General features: G+C 45.4%; 1 protein-coding gene across 1 annotated transcript; it reads left to right on the forward strand.

Annotated features, from left to right (window-relative positions):
• The first annotated feature begins 1848 nt into the window (after positions 1-1848).
• Positions 1849-20274, forward strand: LRRN1 (leucine rich repeat neuronal 1). The gene is made up of 2 exons (XM_083796082.1): positions 1849-2175; positions 15591-20274. Exon 2 carries the CDS (start codon positions 15823-15825, stop codon positions 17971-17973), a length of 2151 nt encoding a protein of 716 aa, XP_083652208.1. The 5' UTR covers positions 1849-2175; positions 15591-15822; the 3' UTR covers positions 17974-20274.
• The last annotated feature ends 878 nt before the right edge of the window (positions 20275-21152 follow it).

Raw genomic sequence — 21152 nt, forward strand, 5'->3', positions numbered from 1 at the left:
GACACACGGCTTGGCGTGAGCCTGCTCTGCCCCGCGTGGCCGAGGGCAAACCCAGGGACCGGGGCCTCTGCACACTGAGGGCAGCCACGGAAAAGGAGACACAGAAAAGTACAGGTTGGTAATTCCATACTGAGGCAACCGAAACAAGAGACAAAACAGAAAAACACGCGTGAATGGGAAGCGAAGCCGCCCAAAGGCTTACAGGGACAGCTTGAAGCCTCGGATGCCAGGCTCCAACCGCTCCTGGAGCTGACGCGGTATCCCATTTTTCTCCTACCTAATTCATCCGTCTCTTACTCAAGCAGCCACAGAGGATGCATGAGTGTGATTTCAGTAAGTAATACCGCTTCACCTACCTGCAGGAAAGCGTTCCCTGTCCCTCAGTGCCTCGACTGGAAACGGGCTGCGCTGAGCCCCGGGGCGCCGGGAGCTGCTGCCGCACAAGTCACCGCTCCGGCAGCGCTGCGCGGCCACGTCCCCGCGGGTGAAGGTTTCCTTCCCCGCAGAGGGCAGAAATTCAGACGTGACGCTTGTTGGCAACATTTTAACCCACAGAGGCCGGCACAGCACGCGCCACTTCGGCATTGCACCTTCAACCTTTTAAACTCACGTTTAATGAGGGTGGTAAAACAGATAAAGCAGGGATGGGAGGGGAGGCGGGGGTTCCCTGGCAGCCCTCCGTAGCTGCATAAGGACAGCGGCACTTCTCCTGTCAGGGCAGCCCAGGCAGCCTGCAGTCGGCCTACCTGGGCACCACATCTTCTGCAGCTCATGAAGAACTTCCAACGCAGCCAGAAAGGGAACGAGAACGTTGTGACCTTCTTGCAGCAGCTGGTCGCTCCGAGACCTACCGACGAATTAAGTAGCACCAGGAGCCCACTCCGAGGGGAGAAAGCCGCGCTCGCCCAGCTGCAACTACAGGGGAGCACCTGGCTGTAACCGTGCTAACAGGGGAGGCTTGGGCTGTAGGAAAAAAATGAGGTCAGCTGCGGTTGTTAGGCTTTCCTGAGAGCTCCTTCAGAAGTGACTGCAGAAGCCCAGCGCACACGGACGGACGGACGGACAGAGGGTGCCGGTGCCGGCAGCGTGCCCTGGCAGCCGCGGGCAGCCAGCGTGCGCTTTGGGGCCCGTCGCACCCCGCACTGCTGCCCGCTCAGCAGAGCCGACCCCCTGAGCCCCCCGCTCTGTTTGGCCTTGCCGCGGCCCCGCCTGCAGCTCTGGCTGCGCGATCCCAGAGGGACGCGAAGGTCCCTGAGAGCGCCCGGAGGAGGGCAGGAATTCTGGTGGAAGGCAGAAGGCCTGGCCTGCGGGGACAGGCTGCGGGCACTCGGGCTGTCTCCTCGGGAGAAGGGAAGGCCACGAGGCGAGCCCCTCGCCCCTGCGCCTCCTGAGGAGGGGGAACAGGGGCAGGAGCCGGCCAGGACAGGTGGGGAAGGGCACAAAGCTGCACGGGGGGAGGCTCAGGCTGGACATCAGGCAAAATTTGTTTACTGGAGGGTAGAGCGGGCTTCGCAGCGAGGCAGCCGATACCCGACGTGTGTGACAGTGTTCCAGGGGCACTCAGACAACGCCCCTAGCAAGGCGCGTTAACGGTCAGTTCTCCCTGAGGTGGCCGGGCAGGGGGAGGCTTTGGCCCCTGAAGGCCCCTTCCCATTTCAGCGTCCTGCCCTACAGGCCCATACGGAGAGGCTGGAGGCACCCCGGGGGGCCCCTGTCCCCCCCCCCAGCCCCAGCGGGGTGCCCGGGGGCTGCCTCCCCTCAGCCTCCCCTCAGGGAGGGCGAGCACAGAAAGGGGCGGGGCCCGAACACGGGGGGGGGCGGAGCCTGAACAGAGGGGGCGTGTCCCGGATGGAGGGGGCGTGGCCGTGAGGAAGAAGGGCGTGGCTAAGCGGCAAAGGGGGCGTGTCCAAGCATCGCCCCGCCCCCCTCAGGCTGCTCAGCCAATGGTGGCGCAGCGCGTCATGTGACCGCCGGCCCCTACCCAGGTGCGCGCCGGCGGCGGCGGCACAGTGCGGGCGGCGGCGGCGGGCAGCGGGCGGCTCCGGGGGGGTCCCTCCGGGCGGTCACCGCTCACCGGCGGGCAGCGCCGCCTCCTCCTCCTCCCCCCGCAGCCCTCGGCCGCTTCCCCCGCCGCTGCATGGAGCGGCTGCGCGGGCAGCGCCACACCGGCCGCCGGTAAGTGCCGGTGCGGCACCGGGAGGGGACGGGCGGGGAGGGGTGGAAGGGGGGACGCGGGGATGCACCGGGAGCGCTGCGACCCCCGCGGGGATGCACCGGGAGAGCGGCGGCCCCCGTACGGCGGCGGCCGCCGCTCTCCCGGTGCATCCCCGCGGGGGAAAGTTTTTTTTCATATTTTTTTTTCCTATTTTTTATTATTATTATTATTTTTTTTCCCCCGCTGATTTGCATGCGAATGGGAGCGTATCCCGGCAGATGTCTCGCCTCGCCCATTCAGCCGCAGGGGGGTTGAAAAGGCGAGGAGGCTCCGGTGCAACAATAGCCCCTCAGAGCCCGGCATAAAGGCGCAGTGTGAGCGGGGGCCGCCCTCCCCGGGCCGGGCTCCTCCGGGGCCGCTCGTCCCTGCGGCGCTGCGCACCTGGTCCTGAGCCGCCGGGGCGCGCACGGCCCCCGGGTGTCCCGGCAGCCTCGGGCAGACCCCAGAAACATCCCTGGTTATGGGAGAAGACCGGTATTTCTATCAACTCCCGTAGCTCATAGCGCTAACGAGCCTTTAGCCTTTTAACTATGAAATCCTCATCGTTATTTTTTAATTAACGGGGCTGCGCTCCTGCTGGGAGCACCCAAACTTGGCAGCAAGAAAGTTTGGCTTGGGTCTGCGCGGCGGGGCCCCGGGTGCCAGAGGTGCCTCGGCCCCGGCTCGGGGAAAAGGTGGCTGCGTAAATATTCACCCAGCAAAGCCTTCCTTGCCCTGCCGCAATTAATAACCTGGTGCCCGGGCACCTGACGAGGCGCTGGGGACGGATGCTGGCTGCCCCCGAGATGCGCGACGCCGCTTCTGGGCGGCACGCGAGGGAGGTGATGCTGCAGCCTTTGTTCGACTTCACCCCGGTATCGCAGCCCTGCAGAAGCCAAGGAAAACTTTTGCTAATCGGCGTGCCGTATTCCTGCTGCATCCGTCTGCCAGCAGGCTGCTGCCGCCAAGGCAGCCGGCGGCTAGGAGCGAGCGCTTGGTTTCGGTAGGGATGCTGGAAGCACCTTGAGCGAATCACGGCCCCGCCAAGCAGCGCGGGTACTGCAGCTCGCCGGGGTCGGGAGCTGCCGAAAATGCAGTTTGTTTGTGGTGTTGAGTCCGCTGAATTTCTTCTGTAGTTGGTGGTGGCCTTGATGTTAGGGATGATATAAATTCCAGGTTAATTTAAACAAGCATTTTTGAATTAAAAAAAAATATCCTATATGAATTGTTATGGAGCTTTTATTTCTGTTAAAGGTATCAATGAGTAAAGAAAGGGTTTTTCGCTCCGGTGGGCAGGTTAGAGCCTTGAGCCAGGTTATTTCTGCCTGTTTTGGCACTGCTGCTTTCCCAGGTGAAGCCTGGTCCCAGGCTGGGCTTTGTGTCGGGCCCAGGCTAGGATCAGGCAGCAGAAAAAGACAAAACCAAAAAAAGAAGTTAAGTGCCATTTAAAAAAAAATAAAGCTGAAAATGCTGTTAACAACTAGTGCCCTTCTATAAACTAGCAAAGTAGCAAGATGATGGAAATGTTTACTGGAGAGCCCAACACTTTCAGAAATAAAAATCACGCTTTTCCTGGGGACTTTATATCTACAGAGATGACTGTTCTTTGAAGCCCTGATTAATATAAATGAGTTGTAATTTTCTGGCCAAGCCATCCTAGTTCACATATATTATTCCATTGGCAGACATGTGGTCTCCACAGCTGTCCCCTCATTTGTGTATGAAATGGAAACACTGGTGGCATTTGTAGGTTACCATAGCTACATGAACAATACACGTGTGATACTTCATCCCTCCAAGCTCAAGATTTTTTTCTGGCAGACATTTTGTAGACATAGAACCAAAGAAAACCTACATAAAGTTTTTGGAAGCGCCTAAGTCCATTCGCCCCCTATCTCTGTGTAATACCGCAGCTCGTGGTGAGCCCACGGCTCAGGCTGACAACAGCAAATTCTCCTCTTTGCCCAGCTGGGAATGCCATCCTGCAGGAGGAGGTTAGGTAATTAGCGGGGTCAGGCCTTAAGTGCTGTGGCAGACACAAGATTTTTTTCTACAAGACATAAGTTTTTCCTACAACCAACCTGTACCTCAGCAAGGGCTGGACAGAACCTGGGGAGCAGTGGGGCCGGGTGGGCGCCAGCCGCCTGGTGGAACGACGTTCCCGTTCTCTTCGCCTACAGCTAACACGTACCTTGTTAGGTGAAGGAGATGGGTGAGAGTAAAGGAAAACACGAGGCTGGCTTAGAAATGGCTTTTGTCAGTATGTGATCAAACCAGTAAGTAATCTTGCTTCCCTAAGAGCGAGTGCTTAAACTCTGAGAAGAGAGAGCAGAGGGCTACTTTGGTAGGAAACAGCCTGCTGAGCATGGACTGGAATTAGCCTGATTTCCTAGGTTCTTTTCGTGCAGCTGAGAATATTTAAGCCCTCCACTAATGGACTTCATGAGGCCAGTAACAGGACGTGCCTCCAGACAGTTCTAGGAGGCACCTAGATGCAAGTTCCTCCCAACTACATCCTCTTATTCATTGCTCCTTAAAACCCTGCAACTTTATTTAAATTTTGTTTTCCAATTTGGATGTCATCTTTCGTTTTTATCCATGTGGCACTGAAGAAAAATACTGGATTGGCCTATTTTGTGTTGGCCTAATTCTCTTCCTCTTAAAGACAGCAGAAGTCTTTGGCATCAATGGGAAGAGAATTAGTGTCTGCTCCTAAATTGTACTGCAAAAGGTTAAATGTTCTTGTAACTTCACCTTCTAATTCAGAAGATTTTAATTTGGTGATATAAGCCTGCCTTTTCTTGACCTTCCAGTTGACTGAATTCCCAAAACAATGGGAATAATTTTTACTTGGCGTACAGTTTCTAAAGACCAGGTATGCAAGATGGGGTAGATACCTGATTTGTTTGGGTTTTGTTTATTTTTACTATGATTATTGCTCAGAGACAAGGCAAAGCACTTGTAAATAAATTTTGAAATACTTGAAAGGATGCTGTACTGAGAATGCACCTAAGTTCTCTAAGTACCATAGAGAAACAGCTCTTTCTCTGATTTTCTTTGGTACGATGATCTTGCTACGTAATTGTCACCAAGTGTTGACCTCGAGTCCTTTGTAGTACTGCAGGACAGGATTTTCCCTGGCCGCTTCACAAACTGAAGTGGCCCGTTTGATACTGGAGGGAAAGAGTACTTGCATGTTTTATTCAGGAATTTCAGAGATTGTCAGCATCTCATTTCCAGGTATTTAAGTTAAACTCTGGTGACTGCAGCATTTCTGAACCTGTTGACTGTGATTAGGGCAGGAATTCCAGCCTTTTTCTTTTTTTGCAGCCAAGCCTCCCTCGAGGCAAAGGGCAGTGCGTCCTTCTGGCCGATGCAGTGCTTGGCTCGGCCCCGCGGTGGGGACAGCCCTCGCCACGTCCTGCCATGTCCCGTGGGGCGAGGGATGGGCGCAGGCAGTTGCATGGGGAGGGCCCTTCCTGCCCCAAGGGAGCAAAGCCCTGGCAGGGCAGGCTGAGCTCCTCGCGCCGTGATGCCCCAGCAGCGGGACGTGGGCAGGATCTGCCCACCAGCGACCACCGGCAGGAGGTCCCAAAGGGGCCCAGGCTGTGCCCCCGTACGTCCCCCTGCTGAGACCGCCTGCTCCACTTCAAGGCAAATGTTCCTCTTCTGTTTCTGGAGTTCAGTATGCAGAACAGAATCGCAGAAGGGTTTGGGATGGAAGGGGCCTTAAAGACCACCTATTTCCAACCCCCTGCCCTAGGCAGGGACACTTCCACTAAACTGCTTTTATCACAGCCCCATCCAGCCTGGCCTTGAGAACCCGCATTGTATGCTCCTCCGAGTCGCTTTTTATAACTACTTTTGCGCAGTCAATGTAGCTTGAAAGTCATTAGCAGAATACAATCTTAGGAGTTTATCGTTATGTACAACTAGCTTCCCACAAACGCCGTGCGAACTGGCGACCGAAGCAGCACAGCTCGCACCGCACAGCGTAGTGGCGGGTCCAGAACACCCCCGGGCAGCCACGACTCTTACACTTGGTTATGGCCTGCTCCTTCTGGACAAAGCTCTGTTTTCCTGTATTTTTCAAGGATTGGTCCACAACATGGCGAAGAATCAAAGATGAAGTAACTACGGATAAACAAATGTTATTTGGGACGATTACTGAGTTTGTCCAAAATTTGGTAGGCTAGCAGTTTAAAAAAAAAAAATCAGAGCTTGGATTGTCCTTTTTGTAACGTAGAGATGTTTGTCATTGTTATAATGAATCCTGCATATTCTCTTTTTTCATGCATCATTTCATTTATTTGATTAAACAAGTCCAAAAATACCTAGCAAATGCATACCTTGCTAATGTGCTGCATATAATTACTGGGATGCAGATGAGCTACTGATTGGCCTTGCTAAATTTTTAAATTACAAATGATCCATCACTCTAACAGAAATAGAGTAAATATTGACAGTTACAGAGATCCACCACTCACAATAGACACTGCAGTGAATTGTAAATGCATTACAAAAATAACTTCTATTACCTTATAGACGAACAACAGTTAAGCAAAGTAGCTGGAAAAGAAAAAAGACCTTCGGAGCAGGTCTTCACAATTAATTCACCGTAGTATGAGGCACTGAGCAAAAACAGATGGATGTTCTTTATAAATTAGTTGGCAGGTATGTTTTCCTTTAACTTTTTGTCCCTTCAAAGTGAAAGAAGTCTAGTATATAAAAATTAAACATTACTGCGCCTGGATAAATCGCCTTAATTAGGTTAAGATTTATCTATAAAGGTTCGATAACTTAAACTTTTGAGAGAAGTAACTTCTGTTTTCTGCAATGTGCAGCAGTTTTGCAGGCAGTTATGAAATAAACCCATCTGTGGAAGAACTGCTGACTTGGCAATGACAAGACCGAGGACTAAAGCTAACGGAACAATTTATAGGTCTATTCTTAAACATACAAATATATTATTCATATATATATCCATCTTGTGAACTCCTCAAAGCAAGAATCATGATCTGATCTCTGCATAAAACAAAGTCTCAAAACGTAGGTGATAGTTCAGAACAAAAGAAACAGCTAAATACAGGCTATTAACATTTTGTCCAGTCTCGGTTGACTGAGACGTGGCTTTCCGATGGCGCGGTCGATGACCTGCTCTACGCTTCAAGCAATACTTTTTTTAACACTCGTGGAATGAAATAATGATGGAAAACGCATGCCCCGTAAAATGTGTATTTTCTCACTACAGCATAACTGATGTTATCAGTCGTGAATGGAGGAAGTAGCAGGCCCTCAGAAAAATGAGAAAACTTGACGTAGAAACCCACTGAAAAGCGCTGGCAGTGGCAGGAGAGGGTCATTTAATACAGCTATCTGACTGGAGAGAAAATAACTTTTTTCATAGATGAGAGTAAAATCTTACCTCAGACACCTACCAAAACAAATCTATGAGCACTTAATGGAATTACTTCTATCCCATCTCAGCTTGGTTGAGTTCCAAACCTTTGTCTTGGTGCTAACAGCCTCTATGTTAGATCTCTCAGCACCTCCCATGATAAATGTAGTTATGTTGTTACTGGTCTGTTCTCACTCTTGAGTGAACAATAAGGGGTCTCCGTATCAGGCAATTTGATAGATGGTTTTATTAGCAATTATATGTAAATATAGCTCAGAAGTAAAGAATTTGATCTTGCAAGCACATAACTCCTGGAAAAAATCAATACAAGTCTATTTTATTCTAGGGGCTGATGTCCGTTAAGCGCACTACACGTATAATATGAGTAGATATAGATGTAGACTAATAATAAAATATAGATTAATACTTAATCACTTATAATTGAAAACTAAATACATAGTGCAGCCACGGGAAACAGAATTACCAAAGTAGCAACAAGGACCAGCAAAAGGAATTGACCCTCTTATTTTTTCTTGCTTGAGGATGCAGGACTGAAGCTGGATGTGGCTTGGTTATTCTGTACACGCGTACTCACACGCATGCACACATACATACACACTTTTCATAATACGTCTTACGCACTTCCTACAGCCAGCGCTGTTATATGTTAGTTTTAAAAATACGTACTTAGATACTGATGCAATTCAGATTTTATTTATCGACTCCCATTTCTAGCAAAATGTTTTCTGGCATCACGTACTGTAGTAACAACTGCTTACAGGCTGGGGTCTTCCCGTCTGCGGGGTTCCCGAATGACTCATAAAGCCGGAGTTTGATCTAGAACTGGGTAGGAAGTAAAGTAATCACGCTGCCAGAAAGCCAGTCAGCAAAAAGAGGGGAAGAGGATTTTCTGTTGCTTGGTGAAAATACCATGGAGTTCTGGCATCCATATTTCTCGTGGTTAAAAATATTTCTTATGTGCTCCTTATTTTATCATTATTAACACTTCACTAGCAAAGCTGCCTCGCCTCTCAGAGTAGTCAAAAAAACAAACCAGAAATTCAACTCCAACACCCAGCCCCGTCTCCTAATTCCCCTGTTCTTCTTTTAGAGCTAATTGGGGTTTGTTTTGGTGGTTGTTGGTTTTGGTTGTTGAAATTTTGATTTGGACTGTACCGGCTTTGATAGTCCCTGCCTCCTAGTACCTGGGAAGCAGGTAGACCCACAAGTAACAAGCCGTTCGGATCCTTCCACTCGGATCAGAGATTTGGAGCATGCCAAGACCGAATTCTGCCCTTTTCTGTTCCTTAATTAGAAGACTCAGTCATATTTCTCTAATATTTGTCTTCTTTCATTCTTTAGCCAGCAGAAACACTAAACGCAAAAAATAGTTGGAACAGGTCTTCCAAAATTAGTTATGCTCCGTAAATTTTTGACACTCTACAACCTAAAACCAATTAGGTTTAAATTCTCCCTAGCATTTAAAATATACAGAGGGATATGAATACATTACAGCAAGTGCAGTTGGAAATGAACAAATCTCCATAGCGCTTTGTCCCTCATCAAGCCTGGTCTCTTTGAGCTCTGTTGGCAAGTAAATGTTCAGGTGCGCTCAGGGGTAGCAGGGAGATTTGCCATCTCTGTGAAGCCGCCCCAACCGCTCAGCACCCCTCAGGGTGAGGGCAGGATTGGGGCAGGCCCCTTGCTCCTTCGGTTGCTCCGGGTACTTGGCTCTGCAGTGCAAAGAGCAACAAGGAAAGTCTCGTGGTGTTGGCTTTTCACCCAACAGTGGAAATTATGTGGTTGGTTGTCAGGAAAGCCAGTCTGCTGAAATAATTTGATCGGGTAAATACGTAGAACGAGGCTGATAACCAGGAACATGGTTCTTCTCCAGTGAATGAAATAAAAGCTTTACTACTGCCTTCGTATTGAGTACGAGCAGACCCTGTGTGGGAGGAGATGAAAACTAGAGGCACGGGCAATAAAAGAACAGCCTACATTTCCTCAAGATTTATCTATTTTCTGATGAAAATAAACATTTTCTTATGAAAATAAACATAGCAAGAAATTAGATAGCAAGTTGAGTTTCCGGTGCAAGAATATTACTACTGAACAAACATATCTTGCTTTTCAAGGCTTTTAAATACTTTTATGAGTTTCTCTTTCCTGAAGAACAAACAAACAGACTATATAATTTGACAACCCATTGTTTGGAAGCACTTATTATTTCTGATGTTTCTAATGTGACTTATTAGTGGTAATTTGCAAGAGGTTTTCACACAGATGACAGGAGCAGGGCTGCAATTCCATGGCTGATTTGATGGGCCATCAGAATACAGTAGCTGTACTCCCTGCAACGTATCCGTCTGCCTGTACTCAGGATCAGTGTATGAATGAAAAGAATCTCTCTCTCCTACAAATTTACTTCAATATTTTAATGAAAAACATTGTTTCAGATGCAAGTCTTAAAAATAAACCCACAATAAATTACAAATTTTAAAGATGTCAGATTTAGTATGTTGTTTCTGCAGTGCAAGTATTATGAAGAGGATGCTCTTTGCATTTCTTCCATGGAGATAAGACTAGCATTTTTCAAAAGAGCACAGATAAAGCATGCTGAGGTTGTCTTCTGAAATACAGCAAATCGCTTTCTCATCAGAGCTTTCCCTGCTTCCCCAGAGCTCTCCCTAAAATTAAACACTGACTTTATTTTGATGGAATGTGTGAACAGACAAAAAAGAGAAAGATACAATTTTAAAAGCAAGGCGTTACTTGCAGGAAAAAAAAAATAACACAACAAAACCTTAAATATTACAAATCCCTGAAGATGTGTTTTGAAGCTTTCATACCATTATTACATGTTCTATAATCCCTTGTTTATGTCTCTGCTTTTAATAACAAACTCAGATTTTCAGATTCTGGTATACTTTTTTAACCGACTTGCACCATTCTAGCTTGACTTTCCTGTGTTTTATACAATTCCATCTTGTAAGTATCTCATTTCCTGACGACATCTGAGACTTTAAAAACTTTAATATAAAAGGCTTGCTATCAGACACGATTCCTCAATGTTTTTCTAGATAGACAGGACTGCACTCGTAAATTTGATTCTCGGGAGAGGAGCTCTTTCAGCAGGTTAGCTGTAAATGTCCCCGCCATTAACCCCAAGTCCAGCCTCCTTCTCTAGGATGTACACAAGGTCGCTGACGCTCTTGCCTGGGGTAAGACCCGATGATGGTAACCCACCGCTCCAGGCGACGTTCTGTGTTGGGCTTACTGCGTAACCGCTTAGTGGGGGCACGTACCCGTACGTAGGAGCTTCACTGGCAGCGAGGAGGGAAACAAGGCAGCTGCACAGGTCACTAACAGAACAGCACAACGGATGGGTTTCCAAAAGGCTGCCTGGGTTTCCAAAAGGCTGCCTACGTTACTTCGGTTCAACACACGAGAATGGCACCGTGGAGAAGCGGGGAGGTGCTGTGGATCAGTACGTGCTTCTGGCTCACAGCAAGTGCAAAATAAATTGCTTGTCTTAGCCTGAGGTAGTTTTCTTCCCGTATGTGATCCCTTAGACTTTTACCCAAGCACGTTTAGCATATATGGCTGCCAACTAAGATCTGTGCTGATGCTACCTGCAATATTAAAGAAACTCTGCAAGAATGAACCACTTGACTGTGAAGGGGGTAAAGTTTTTCTGTGGCAGTATTGCTGTTTCAGGACAGACATCCAACCATCCCCCTGCAAACTACATTTCTTTTTTCAGCAGTTTTTAATATTGACCACTAATACAGCTGCCATGGAAGTGACAACGCTTTGTCTTCCTGCAACCAAGAAAAAATATTTAACATCAATTTCTGTAGCTGGGAAGCTAACTATGAACACTTGTGAACAGTTTCTTTTGGGATTGTTCCTCCGTCTATTCCATTTACTGCACTGTGGACTGAACCCTGCTATTTTTTGGATCTCCTGAACACCCAGACAACCTCTAGCAGCCACCAGCAGGGCTGGGGGCTGCCAGCACACACCTCTTCCCACCAGGCAGTAAATCTGAAATAAAGGACCTTCTGCTCCAGAACCAATGCCCCCCATTTCCCTACCAATATGATTTCTTTGGCCAAACAAACTCTCAATATTAAGCAGTTCGCAGAACCTAGCCAGAAAGGGAAGCGATGCACAGACGGGTATTTGGATTCTCCCCACTGCGTTTCCAAGAAGGCAGGCGCAGGAATGATGCTCGCTTTTTCTGTCTGCAAGAAACACGAACAAGCTGATAGCCCAGCGAGCAGCTGTGGATTTGCCTACTGACTAAAACATGGTTTCTTAATGCACTGGGTACTGAGAGGTGCTATGGAAAATGTATTTATTTAGCCCCTGGCAAAATAATTCCCTCCATCTCTCTCCCATAAAATTAAGCGGTATTTCTGTTGGTATCAAGTTAACACCTGTAATGACTGTTGTGGTTTGGTGCACTAGGAAATAGGATTTTACTGAACTAGGGAAGGCACAAAATGCTGGAAGCTGATGCCCAAAGCCCAGAGCTGCTGCCCAGCTTCTCCAGGACCCAGGTCACAAGGCGAGGGCAGCCCGCAGCTTCCACCACTGCCAATGCTCCCTTAATGTTTAGAAGTTTCTTCACCCAGTACTGTAAACAGAAATACAATTTTTAACACACAGTTAAAAAGAGTGCCACAGATCACAAGACCCCCATTAAATATTATTTTCAGAGAAATGAAAAAAGCTAAAATGTTCTGAACTGATCCCCTGACTTCTCACTGGCTTGTACTGCATTCGGCTGCTGGGAGGTGCTGTATTTGTTTAAAGGCAAGCAAAGAAGAAAGCCCGCAGTAACTTCATACAAAAAGGTTCTCACTAGGCAGAGCACCGAGGTGCCTGGCAGCTAACGACCACGCACTGACTTAACTCGGCCTCGCTGATTTCAGTGGGAGTTGGGAACACTGACGCTTTCCCAGGAGCTGTGCCTGGTCCCTCCACCTTGCCTTCGTGATTATTCCTTAGTGGTTAGTTTGAACCACACACCGTCAGAGACGGCGTTTTCATAGCTCGGTTGTCCTCCAGCTCACCCGCCAAATAAACGCGATTGCCTACATACGCATCGTGTCTAGTTTTCATTCGGAAAGTTGTGATTATAATTCTGATCTCGGGAACGGAGAGGAACCTAACATTCAGGAGCCATACTCCCCAGCCGAAGCCATCGTGCTCCTTAGATCCCTCGGGCATTGCAGTGAGACAGGAGCGCCCCCAGGCACCCGCTGTGCCGGGGAGCCCTGGAAGCCGGGACCTCGGGGGGCGGAGTGACGGGTGCTCTCGCACACGGGAGGGTCAGGATGGTCACACACAGCATATATAAGCCACGGCACAAAAGCAGTCGTTGCTATTTAGTTACATCTAAAACTCGTAGTGCACTTTTTCACTGATTAGTGCGGAATTTTTAGTTTCCCAGAGCGATGGATGGGGCTTTACAGCACAAGCAGCAGGTACAGCAGAAGTCCATGATGCGGCTTTTCCCTTAGCTGCGGCCTCTTGACCGCCATCCACAAAGCACAGCATTAAAAGGGACCGGGGCACGCAGAGCTGAGCAGAATTTACTTTTTGATTGCACTGCCTTTTCATTTATAGCCTCATCCATGCTGCCCTGGGCTGGAGGAGATTGGAGACAATAATGTGCAGGTCATTTCTAAAGAACGTTTTCCAGTTAAAGAGAATTAAATCCATTGGCAGTAGAAAATAACTAGAGAAGAGAAATGTCACTGGTAACTTGTAAAATCGTATGTCTGCACTGATCAAAACCCCAAAAGTCTGTTCAGTGAAACCAGAAATGCCTTCGTACCACGGAGGAACAATAAATGCAACGTGAAAGTAAGAGGATATAAATATTCAACAAAGAAAGGTTCCAATTAATTTTTTTTTTTAAATGTGGATGTGTTCACACATTTTAAAAGCAGCTTTGAAATCTTTTTCGGGCAGTTTCATTTTTAAAGTATTACATGATTCTTGTAACTACAGCAGAGTTGAATCAGCGCTAACGCATCAGCAGGACTAGAGCTTTAGGAGGCACGGGCTGCCTTCTGCTCATCCACCTCGAGCAAAGCGATGGGACAGGCTTTGAAGGAACGCGCGCTTGGAGCAGTGTCACCTCCTGGAGTGGTGACTGCAGGGTAACTGTAGCCAGAATGACTCCGTTTACATCAGCTTCCTCGTCGCTCTACAGTAATAATAGAGATTCTTACTTTTACAGTGTTGATAGGATTATTTTTTAAATGCAGTTAATGTCTTACTCAGTTTTTGGATCGGTTGGAAGTTATTTGATAAGGAACGCTTGTTCTACATGTGCCTTTCCCCCCCTCCAGTGTGGTCTTCTCATCCCTAATTGAAATCTTAGATTTTCTGATAACTAACTCAACAGGGTCAAATGCTTTCCAGCTAACATTCCTGCTTCCCTTCCTCCAGCTTACATCCACAGAACAAGTAACAGCATGCCAACAGAAAAATGCTCTTTGGTGTGTACTGCTTATAGTATATAATAATCTGAAATTAATATGGTGTCATTATTTAATACGCTGACCAGATTTTGGAATAAAATTGTATTATAAATGTCGTGCCTGTCGCCATTATCTAGATGACTAGAACTATTTTTAAAAGTTGTATTTAGTTCTATTTATTTTATATAGCAGCATCTTTTGTTAGCTTTTATTAAAAATCAGAACCTAATCAAAGCCATTTCTTTATTTCTACTATTAGTCTACCCGTGCTACATACTCTCAGATATAGCACAATTTGATTATTTCAGTTACAAAAAAAAAAAGGAAAAAAAAGCCAAAACCTCATCTGGAACCATCAACTGCAGTCACTATAGCACGAGATACAGAGCGTCACCTCAAATTCTGAGAGGTCTGATTTACAAATCATTATTCAGATTTGTTGCATGCCTTGCTCAGGTATCCTTTGTATTTAATTCAACCACCACCACGATCACCAGCGGGAGAAAAACGGTTCATCCAGCATCACCGAAAGCAACGCATGCTTCTGAGCTGGCAGTTAAGCGGTGGTTGCATTTAACAATGCAGACATCGTGCTGCGTCGTTGCACATACAGAAGAAAAGCTCATAATTGTATCCATGCTTTTTACAGCCCAAGAAAGAGACAGGTTTGCATACAACAAACTGTTTCTTGCAGTTTACTTTTTCCACAAAGAATGACAGGGATTTTATCAAGAGCCTAGTCGTCTCCTTAAATACATGCTTAGACTCACAACAGGTTTTCTGATGTACGCTGGACACTATCGGGTTAATTTAAACATGCTCTTTGATGAGTAACTTCAGGCTAAAAGAGATACGAATCATGTGGTTTATACACTGCATTGGAATTGGGGTAAATAATCCACACATGACACACAATGCAGTACGAGCAGCTAAAATAAGGGCAGTGCATTCATTTAATTATATTTAGTGTTACTGTTTGGTGCTTAGCTGGATTAAGTCTAAACTGTTATCTGGAACTGATTTGATTAACTTTGATGAATTTTGGCAAAGTTCTTATGCATTTGGCTTGAAACTTATAAAACAACATCTTCCTATCCCGTAATTCCCTATACTTGAAATGGAAGACATTGGGATTGCGATGGCAGCCTGAACCATAACTGGGATCACGTTCTGAACGCTCGTTTGGGACCCACCCGTACCCACAGCCATATCCTAGACCCTTAGCACTTCCCAAGCCGTTCAAACAAATACTGCATAGTAAAACTGAAAGATATCTGAAAGTTTCATTTTCAGACGGTTACATGTTTTGTTATATTCACTTGAGAACCATCAGAGTTGCAAAACCTACACACTTTACTAACTACAAATTTTCCTAAGAGATCGAATGTTAATTTACTTAAAACTGTCTTCAGATACTTCTCTTTAAAGGATGAAGAAATCAAAGAATATATGAAGTGAATATGGGATGAGCATAACATATATCCTTATCTGTTTTCAGGAACATCTTCAAGCACCGATTTGCAGAAGATCCTGGAACACAGAGGAGCAGCTGAGAGTCTTCAGACCACTTCTTGTCTGCTCTAACCATAGAAAATTGTCTTTCATCTTCTGGATGACCAAGCCTTTCATCCTAAATTTTAAGCTTTACATTTTCTTCCTGACAACAAATTACACGCTCAATTTCTTGTTATTTTAAGGGGCTGGAGAGCTGAACTCACTAGCTGACCAGCATGGCTAAGATTAGGTTGCTTTTAACTGTTTGCCAGTTGGTGCTAGAATTGCTAATGAATTCACTAACTGAGTCTTCCGTACAGAGTAATGAATGTCCACAGCTTTGTGTATGTGAAATCAGGCCATGGTTTACACCACAGTCAACATACAGGGAAGCCACAACAGTTGACTGCAATGACCTTCGTTTAACAAAAATCCCCAGCAATCTTTCCAGTGACACTCAAGTCCTTCTGTTACAAAGCAACAATATCGCAAAGACCACAGATGAACTCCAACAGTTGTTTAATTTAACAGAATTAGATTTTTCACAAAATAACTTCACGAGTATCAAAGACGTGGGGCTCTCAAATCTTACTCAGCTAACGACATTGCACCTGGAGGAGAACCAGATAACGGAGATGACTGACTACTGCTTGCAAGACCTTTGCAATCTTCAGGAGTTATATATAAATCATAATCAGATCAGCAGCATTTCTGCAAATGCATTCTCTGGCCTGAAGAATCTTTTAAGACTACATCTCAATTCCAACAAATTAAAGGTTATTGACAGCCGTTGGTTTGATTCTACTCCTAACTTAGAGATTCTGATGATCGGAGAAAATCCAGTGATTGGAATACTAGATATGAACTTCAAACCACTCTCCAATTTAAGGAGTCTGGTTTTGGCAGGTATGTATCTCACAGACATCCCTGGCAATGCCTTGGTAGGCTTGGATAGTCTTGAAAGCCTTTCCTTCTATGACAACAAATTGGTAAAAGTCCCTCAGCTGGCACTTGAGAAGGTTCCCAATCTAAAATTTCTGGATCTCAACAAGAACCCAATTCATAAAATTCAAGAAGGTGATTTTAAAAACATGCTCAGATTGAAAGAGCTTGGAATCAATAATATGGGAGAACTCGTTTCTGTTGATAGGTACGCGCTGGACAACCTGCCTGAACTTACAAAGCTTGAAGCCACCAACAACCCAAAGCTGTCTTACATACATCGTTTGGCATTTCGCAACGTTCCTGCCCTGGAGAGCCTGATGCTGAACAACAATGCCTTGAATGCCGTCTACCAAAAAACAGTGGAATCCCTCCCAAACCTGCGTGAGATCAGTATCCACAGTAACCCGCTCAGGTGTGACTGTGTCATCCACTGGATCAACTCAAACAAAACCAACATCCGTTTCATGGAACCTCTATCCATGTTTTGCGCGATGCCTCCCGAGTACAGAGGACAGCAGGTGAAGGAGGTGCTAATACAGGATTCAAACGAACAATGTCTTCCCATGATCTCGCATGAGACCTTTCCAAATCACTTAAACTTGGACATCGGCATGACGGTGTTTTTAGATTGTCGGGCCATGGCAGAACCCGAGCCAGAAATTTACTGGGTCACTCCTCTCGGAAATAAAGTAACTGTTGAAAGTCTCTCTGACAAATACAAGCTGAGTAGCGAAGGTACCTTGGAAATCTCTAACATTCAGATCGAAGACTCGGGGAGGTACACTTGTGTTGCTCAAAACATAGAAGGAGCTGACACGAGGGTCGCTACTATCCGGGTGAACGGAACGCTTCTGGATGGTACCCAGGTTCTGAAAATCTATGTCAAGCAAGCCGAATCGCATTCCATTTTAGTTTCTTGGAAGGTTAACTCCAATGTCATGACTTCCAATTTAAAATGGTCATCAGCTACTATGAAGATTGACAACCCTCACATTACATACACTGCTCGGGTCCCTGTTGATGTACACGAATATAACCTCACGCATTTACAACCATCTACAGATTATGAAGTGTGTCTAACTGTGTCAAACATCCATCAGCAAACACAGAAGTCCTGCGTTAATGTTACAACAAAAAATGCAGCTTTTGCGCTAGATATTTCAGATCAAGAAACCAGCACTGCTCTTGCAGCAGTAATGGGATCAATGTTTGCCGTTATTAGTCTTGCCTCCATTTCTGTTTACATTGCAAAAAGATTTAAGAGAAAAAACTACCACCATTCCTTGAAAAAATATATGCAAAAGACCTCTTCAATCCCGCTGAATGAGCTCTATCCTCCACTTATAAATCTCTGGGAAGGTGACAGTGAAAAGGACAAGGATGGTTCTGCAGAGACCAAGCCAACCCAAGTCGACACATCCAGAAGCTATTACATGTGGTAACTCAGAGGATATTTTGCTTCTGGTAGTAAGGAGCACAAAGACTTTTTTGCTTTATTCTGCAAAAACGAGAAGTTGAAGACTTTTGTATTTTTGACTTTGCTAGCTTGTGGCAGAGTGGTGAGGACAGGTGGATATTTCAGAATTTTTTAGTATAGCGTATCGCAATTGTTTGACACAAATGGCAGCTTCACCTAGCTCCCAGTTTTTCTTTTTTTTTTTTCTTCCTTTTTTTAGTTATTGTGCTAAACTTAATGCTGTTCTAACTACAGTGCTGAATAAAATTAATGAGAGGCTGGGGTTACCCTGTGATGCAAAAGTAGCACAACCCCATTCCTTTGAAGCCATCAGTAGAGTACAGTATCTTGCAAAGCTAACATACAGTTTTGAAACTGCATTGAACTAGTTTTGTAACACTGGTCTGAGGACTCAACACGAGAAAAGGAGACCCTGAATGATGTTAGTTGACTGTACTGTAATGTTGTATCAACTGATTTGAATGTTTTTGACTTTGAACAATGAATTATATTTTCATTTTCTTTTTGTAGTTGTTGAAAAGGCTTAGGTAAAGCTAACAGGCAATAGAAAACGTACATCCAGTTTTTTAGTGTAACAGACTAAATGTTAATTGTTCTCTTATTCTTTTTATTATATTTAGTAGACACTTTTGAAGAATATTAGAGTTTTGTTGTGCTTAAGCCACCAACACATGGTGTTTAATGAAGACGGAGCTATAATAAATTTAGTTTTGTTCTGATTTTTTTTATTTTAGAAGTCACAATAATGTATTGGTTTTAGATGTCACTAGTTTGACTGGTGAACATGTTTTGACACAAAATATATCCAAAATGTTATATAAAAACATTGTGGTTTTCTCTTGATGGAATTACATTTCAACAAAGTTGCAGGGATGTTTTTTTTTTTTTAACACTTTTTTTAATAGCAGTGTTTTCTCTGCACCAGATGCAAAATATTGAAAATAATTTAATTAGAAATATATATATCAGTATGGCTTTTAGACTGTAACATGCAGAATCAAAACTGTTTGGCATAAGGCACACAGCAAAAAATTCATTGCGAAAAGAAAGTTTCCTTTTTGTATATTCTTCTCTTTGTATTTTGAGCTAAGACACAAACGAAGCTGACATTTAGCTGTCATGATCAGTTAGAAAAAAAAAACAACTCACTGCTACCAAGCTGAAATAGAACAGTTGAATTCTGGCATACACATTAAGAAAAAAAAAAAAGTGAACTGGATTAATGTTCTTTCAAAAGCAGAAATTAAGATAGCTAAAACTATCAAAACATAAGAGTTTGGGTCCAATATAGAACTGTATTTGTTACAGGCTTAAGATTAAGCAGTACTCTCAGTATTTTACTGAATTAGTACATTAAAAGTGGAAAACCTCCAAAAGCAGTGGTGTTTGTGTGCAAGCACTGGGTATAATATAAATGCATAATTTGCAGTTGAACCTACAGAAGCTTTGTACCTTGTCTTTTCTGAATCCACTCAAGTTCTCAGCAGGGACTGCACACGAGTCACAAGCAGGGTGGGTTTCTGGTGAAGCATATGGTTATGGTTACACTAGATACTTAATCAGCAAGCACAGAATTTTCTACACTTTATGACCACTGTCAGCGTGCAACCTTTTAAATGTTTTTACGTACCAAATAGGTTTGTGGTGAGTAAAAGTTAATTGTTAAAATAATGGATGTGCCTGGATCTTGGGGTTGAAGTTTTTTAACTCACTAACTTATTGAAAAAAAGAAAGAAAAAAGAAAAAAAGACAATTATAGAGCTCCCCCCAAAATTTCAAATAGACAGCTTCAAACTTCTTTCTCCTCTACAGCCAACTGCCTAAAAATGAGACAAGTTATCAGCATAGTTTACTAATACAGTGCTTTGGTGCAAAAACTCCAGTATGCATCTCAGATACATGCCTTGTTGATCTTGCATTTCAATGTAAAGCTGAGTGAAGGTATTAATTATGCATTTGAATCAAGTACTTCTGCTATACACAATATTTTATATGTTCATGAGATCTCAAATTTTTAATCACATGATAGTTGTATGTTGGGATCAGGCGGGTGTCTTTTGGTCATGGAGAAGTAGCATGCTGGAAACATTTACTGTCACCTTCTCCTGTACTTATTTTTCATGTTAATGGAAATTCTCCTCTTGCCTTCTCCTCCAGAAAAGCTTAAGAGCAATAATTACCATCTTGTCTATATGCTATTCTCACCTTAAAACTGCCTCTATTATTATAACGGTGATGATGAATTAAAACTGAGATCTCTTTTGCAGTGAAGGTTCACTCTACTTTTTCCAGAGAAAAGACACAGTGAGGATGAGGTTGACAGCAAAATTATGGCTTCCAACTTGTGTGACATCATAAAGTTCTCTTTAGAAAGTAATTACTGAACGGGTATCAGATGCTGCAGAGCAAGCCCCTTTCTCCACCACCTTCCTGCAGCGCTTGTGCAGCTATGCCATAAATACTCGGTAACAAGATCACGCGAACCCCTCGGCGCTCCACCTGAGCCCCCCCTTGAACTGGTGGAGGACGGTCCTACGCTGCCTCCCTCTCCCCACCCGCTCCCCATCCTCCGTCACACACAGCTCTGAGATCTGCTCGCCTTCAGACGCGCTCAGACCAACCGGTCCCTGCCAGCGGAGACGCCACGCCGAGCCCCGTTGTGTGTGTCTGGACGGGTCGGTCTCACCCGGGTATGTTCTGCAGTTTGGGCAGCTTCAGAGGGGGAACGGCTGGCAGGGACACGAGGCCGTGGAGCAGGATGAAGGAGCAGCTCACCAGTTTGATCAGCAACCACCCGCCAGCAGCTGGGGGTACAGGAAGTGGAGCAACGTTTAATATGTTCCTTTCCACTGGGGAAATTATGTGCCTGTTGTTCCCAGCAGACCTATTTGGCAGATTTATGTCATTTGTTATCATTACAGAGTGATGCTGTTAAAGAACAGCAAGAGGAAACGGCTTTATGACAGTCATACCCTTCTCCTGGATGTGCTGATCTGTAATGTTCCCGGGTGGCTGCTGTAGCTGGGACTCTGGCAGAGAGCTGCAGGTTACCTGAGAGCAGCTGAACAGCCAGAACCCCCTAGTTAATGCTGCATATTCTGCAGATACAGCCACCAGTGATAACTATTTTCAGCCTTGTAATCT

This window comes from Anser anser (assembly GCF_964211835.1).
Source record: "Anser anser genome assembly, chromosome: 12".
In the NCBI taxonomy this organism is placed as follows: domain Eukaryota; kingdom Metazoa; phylum Chordata; class Aves; order Anseriformes; family Anatidae; genus Anser; species Anser anser.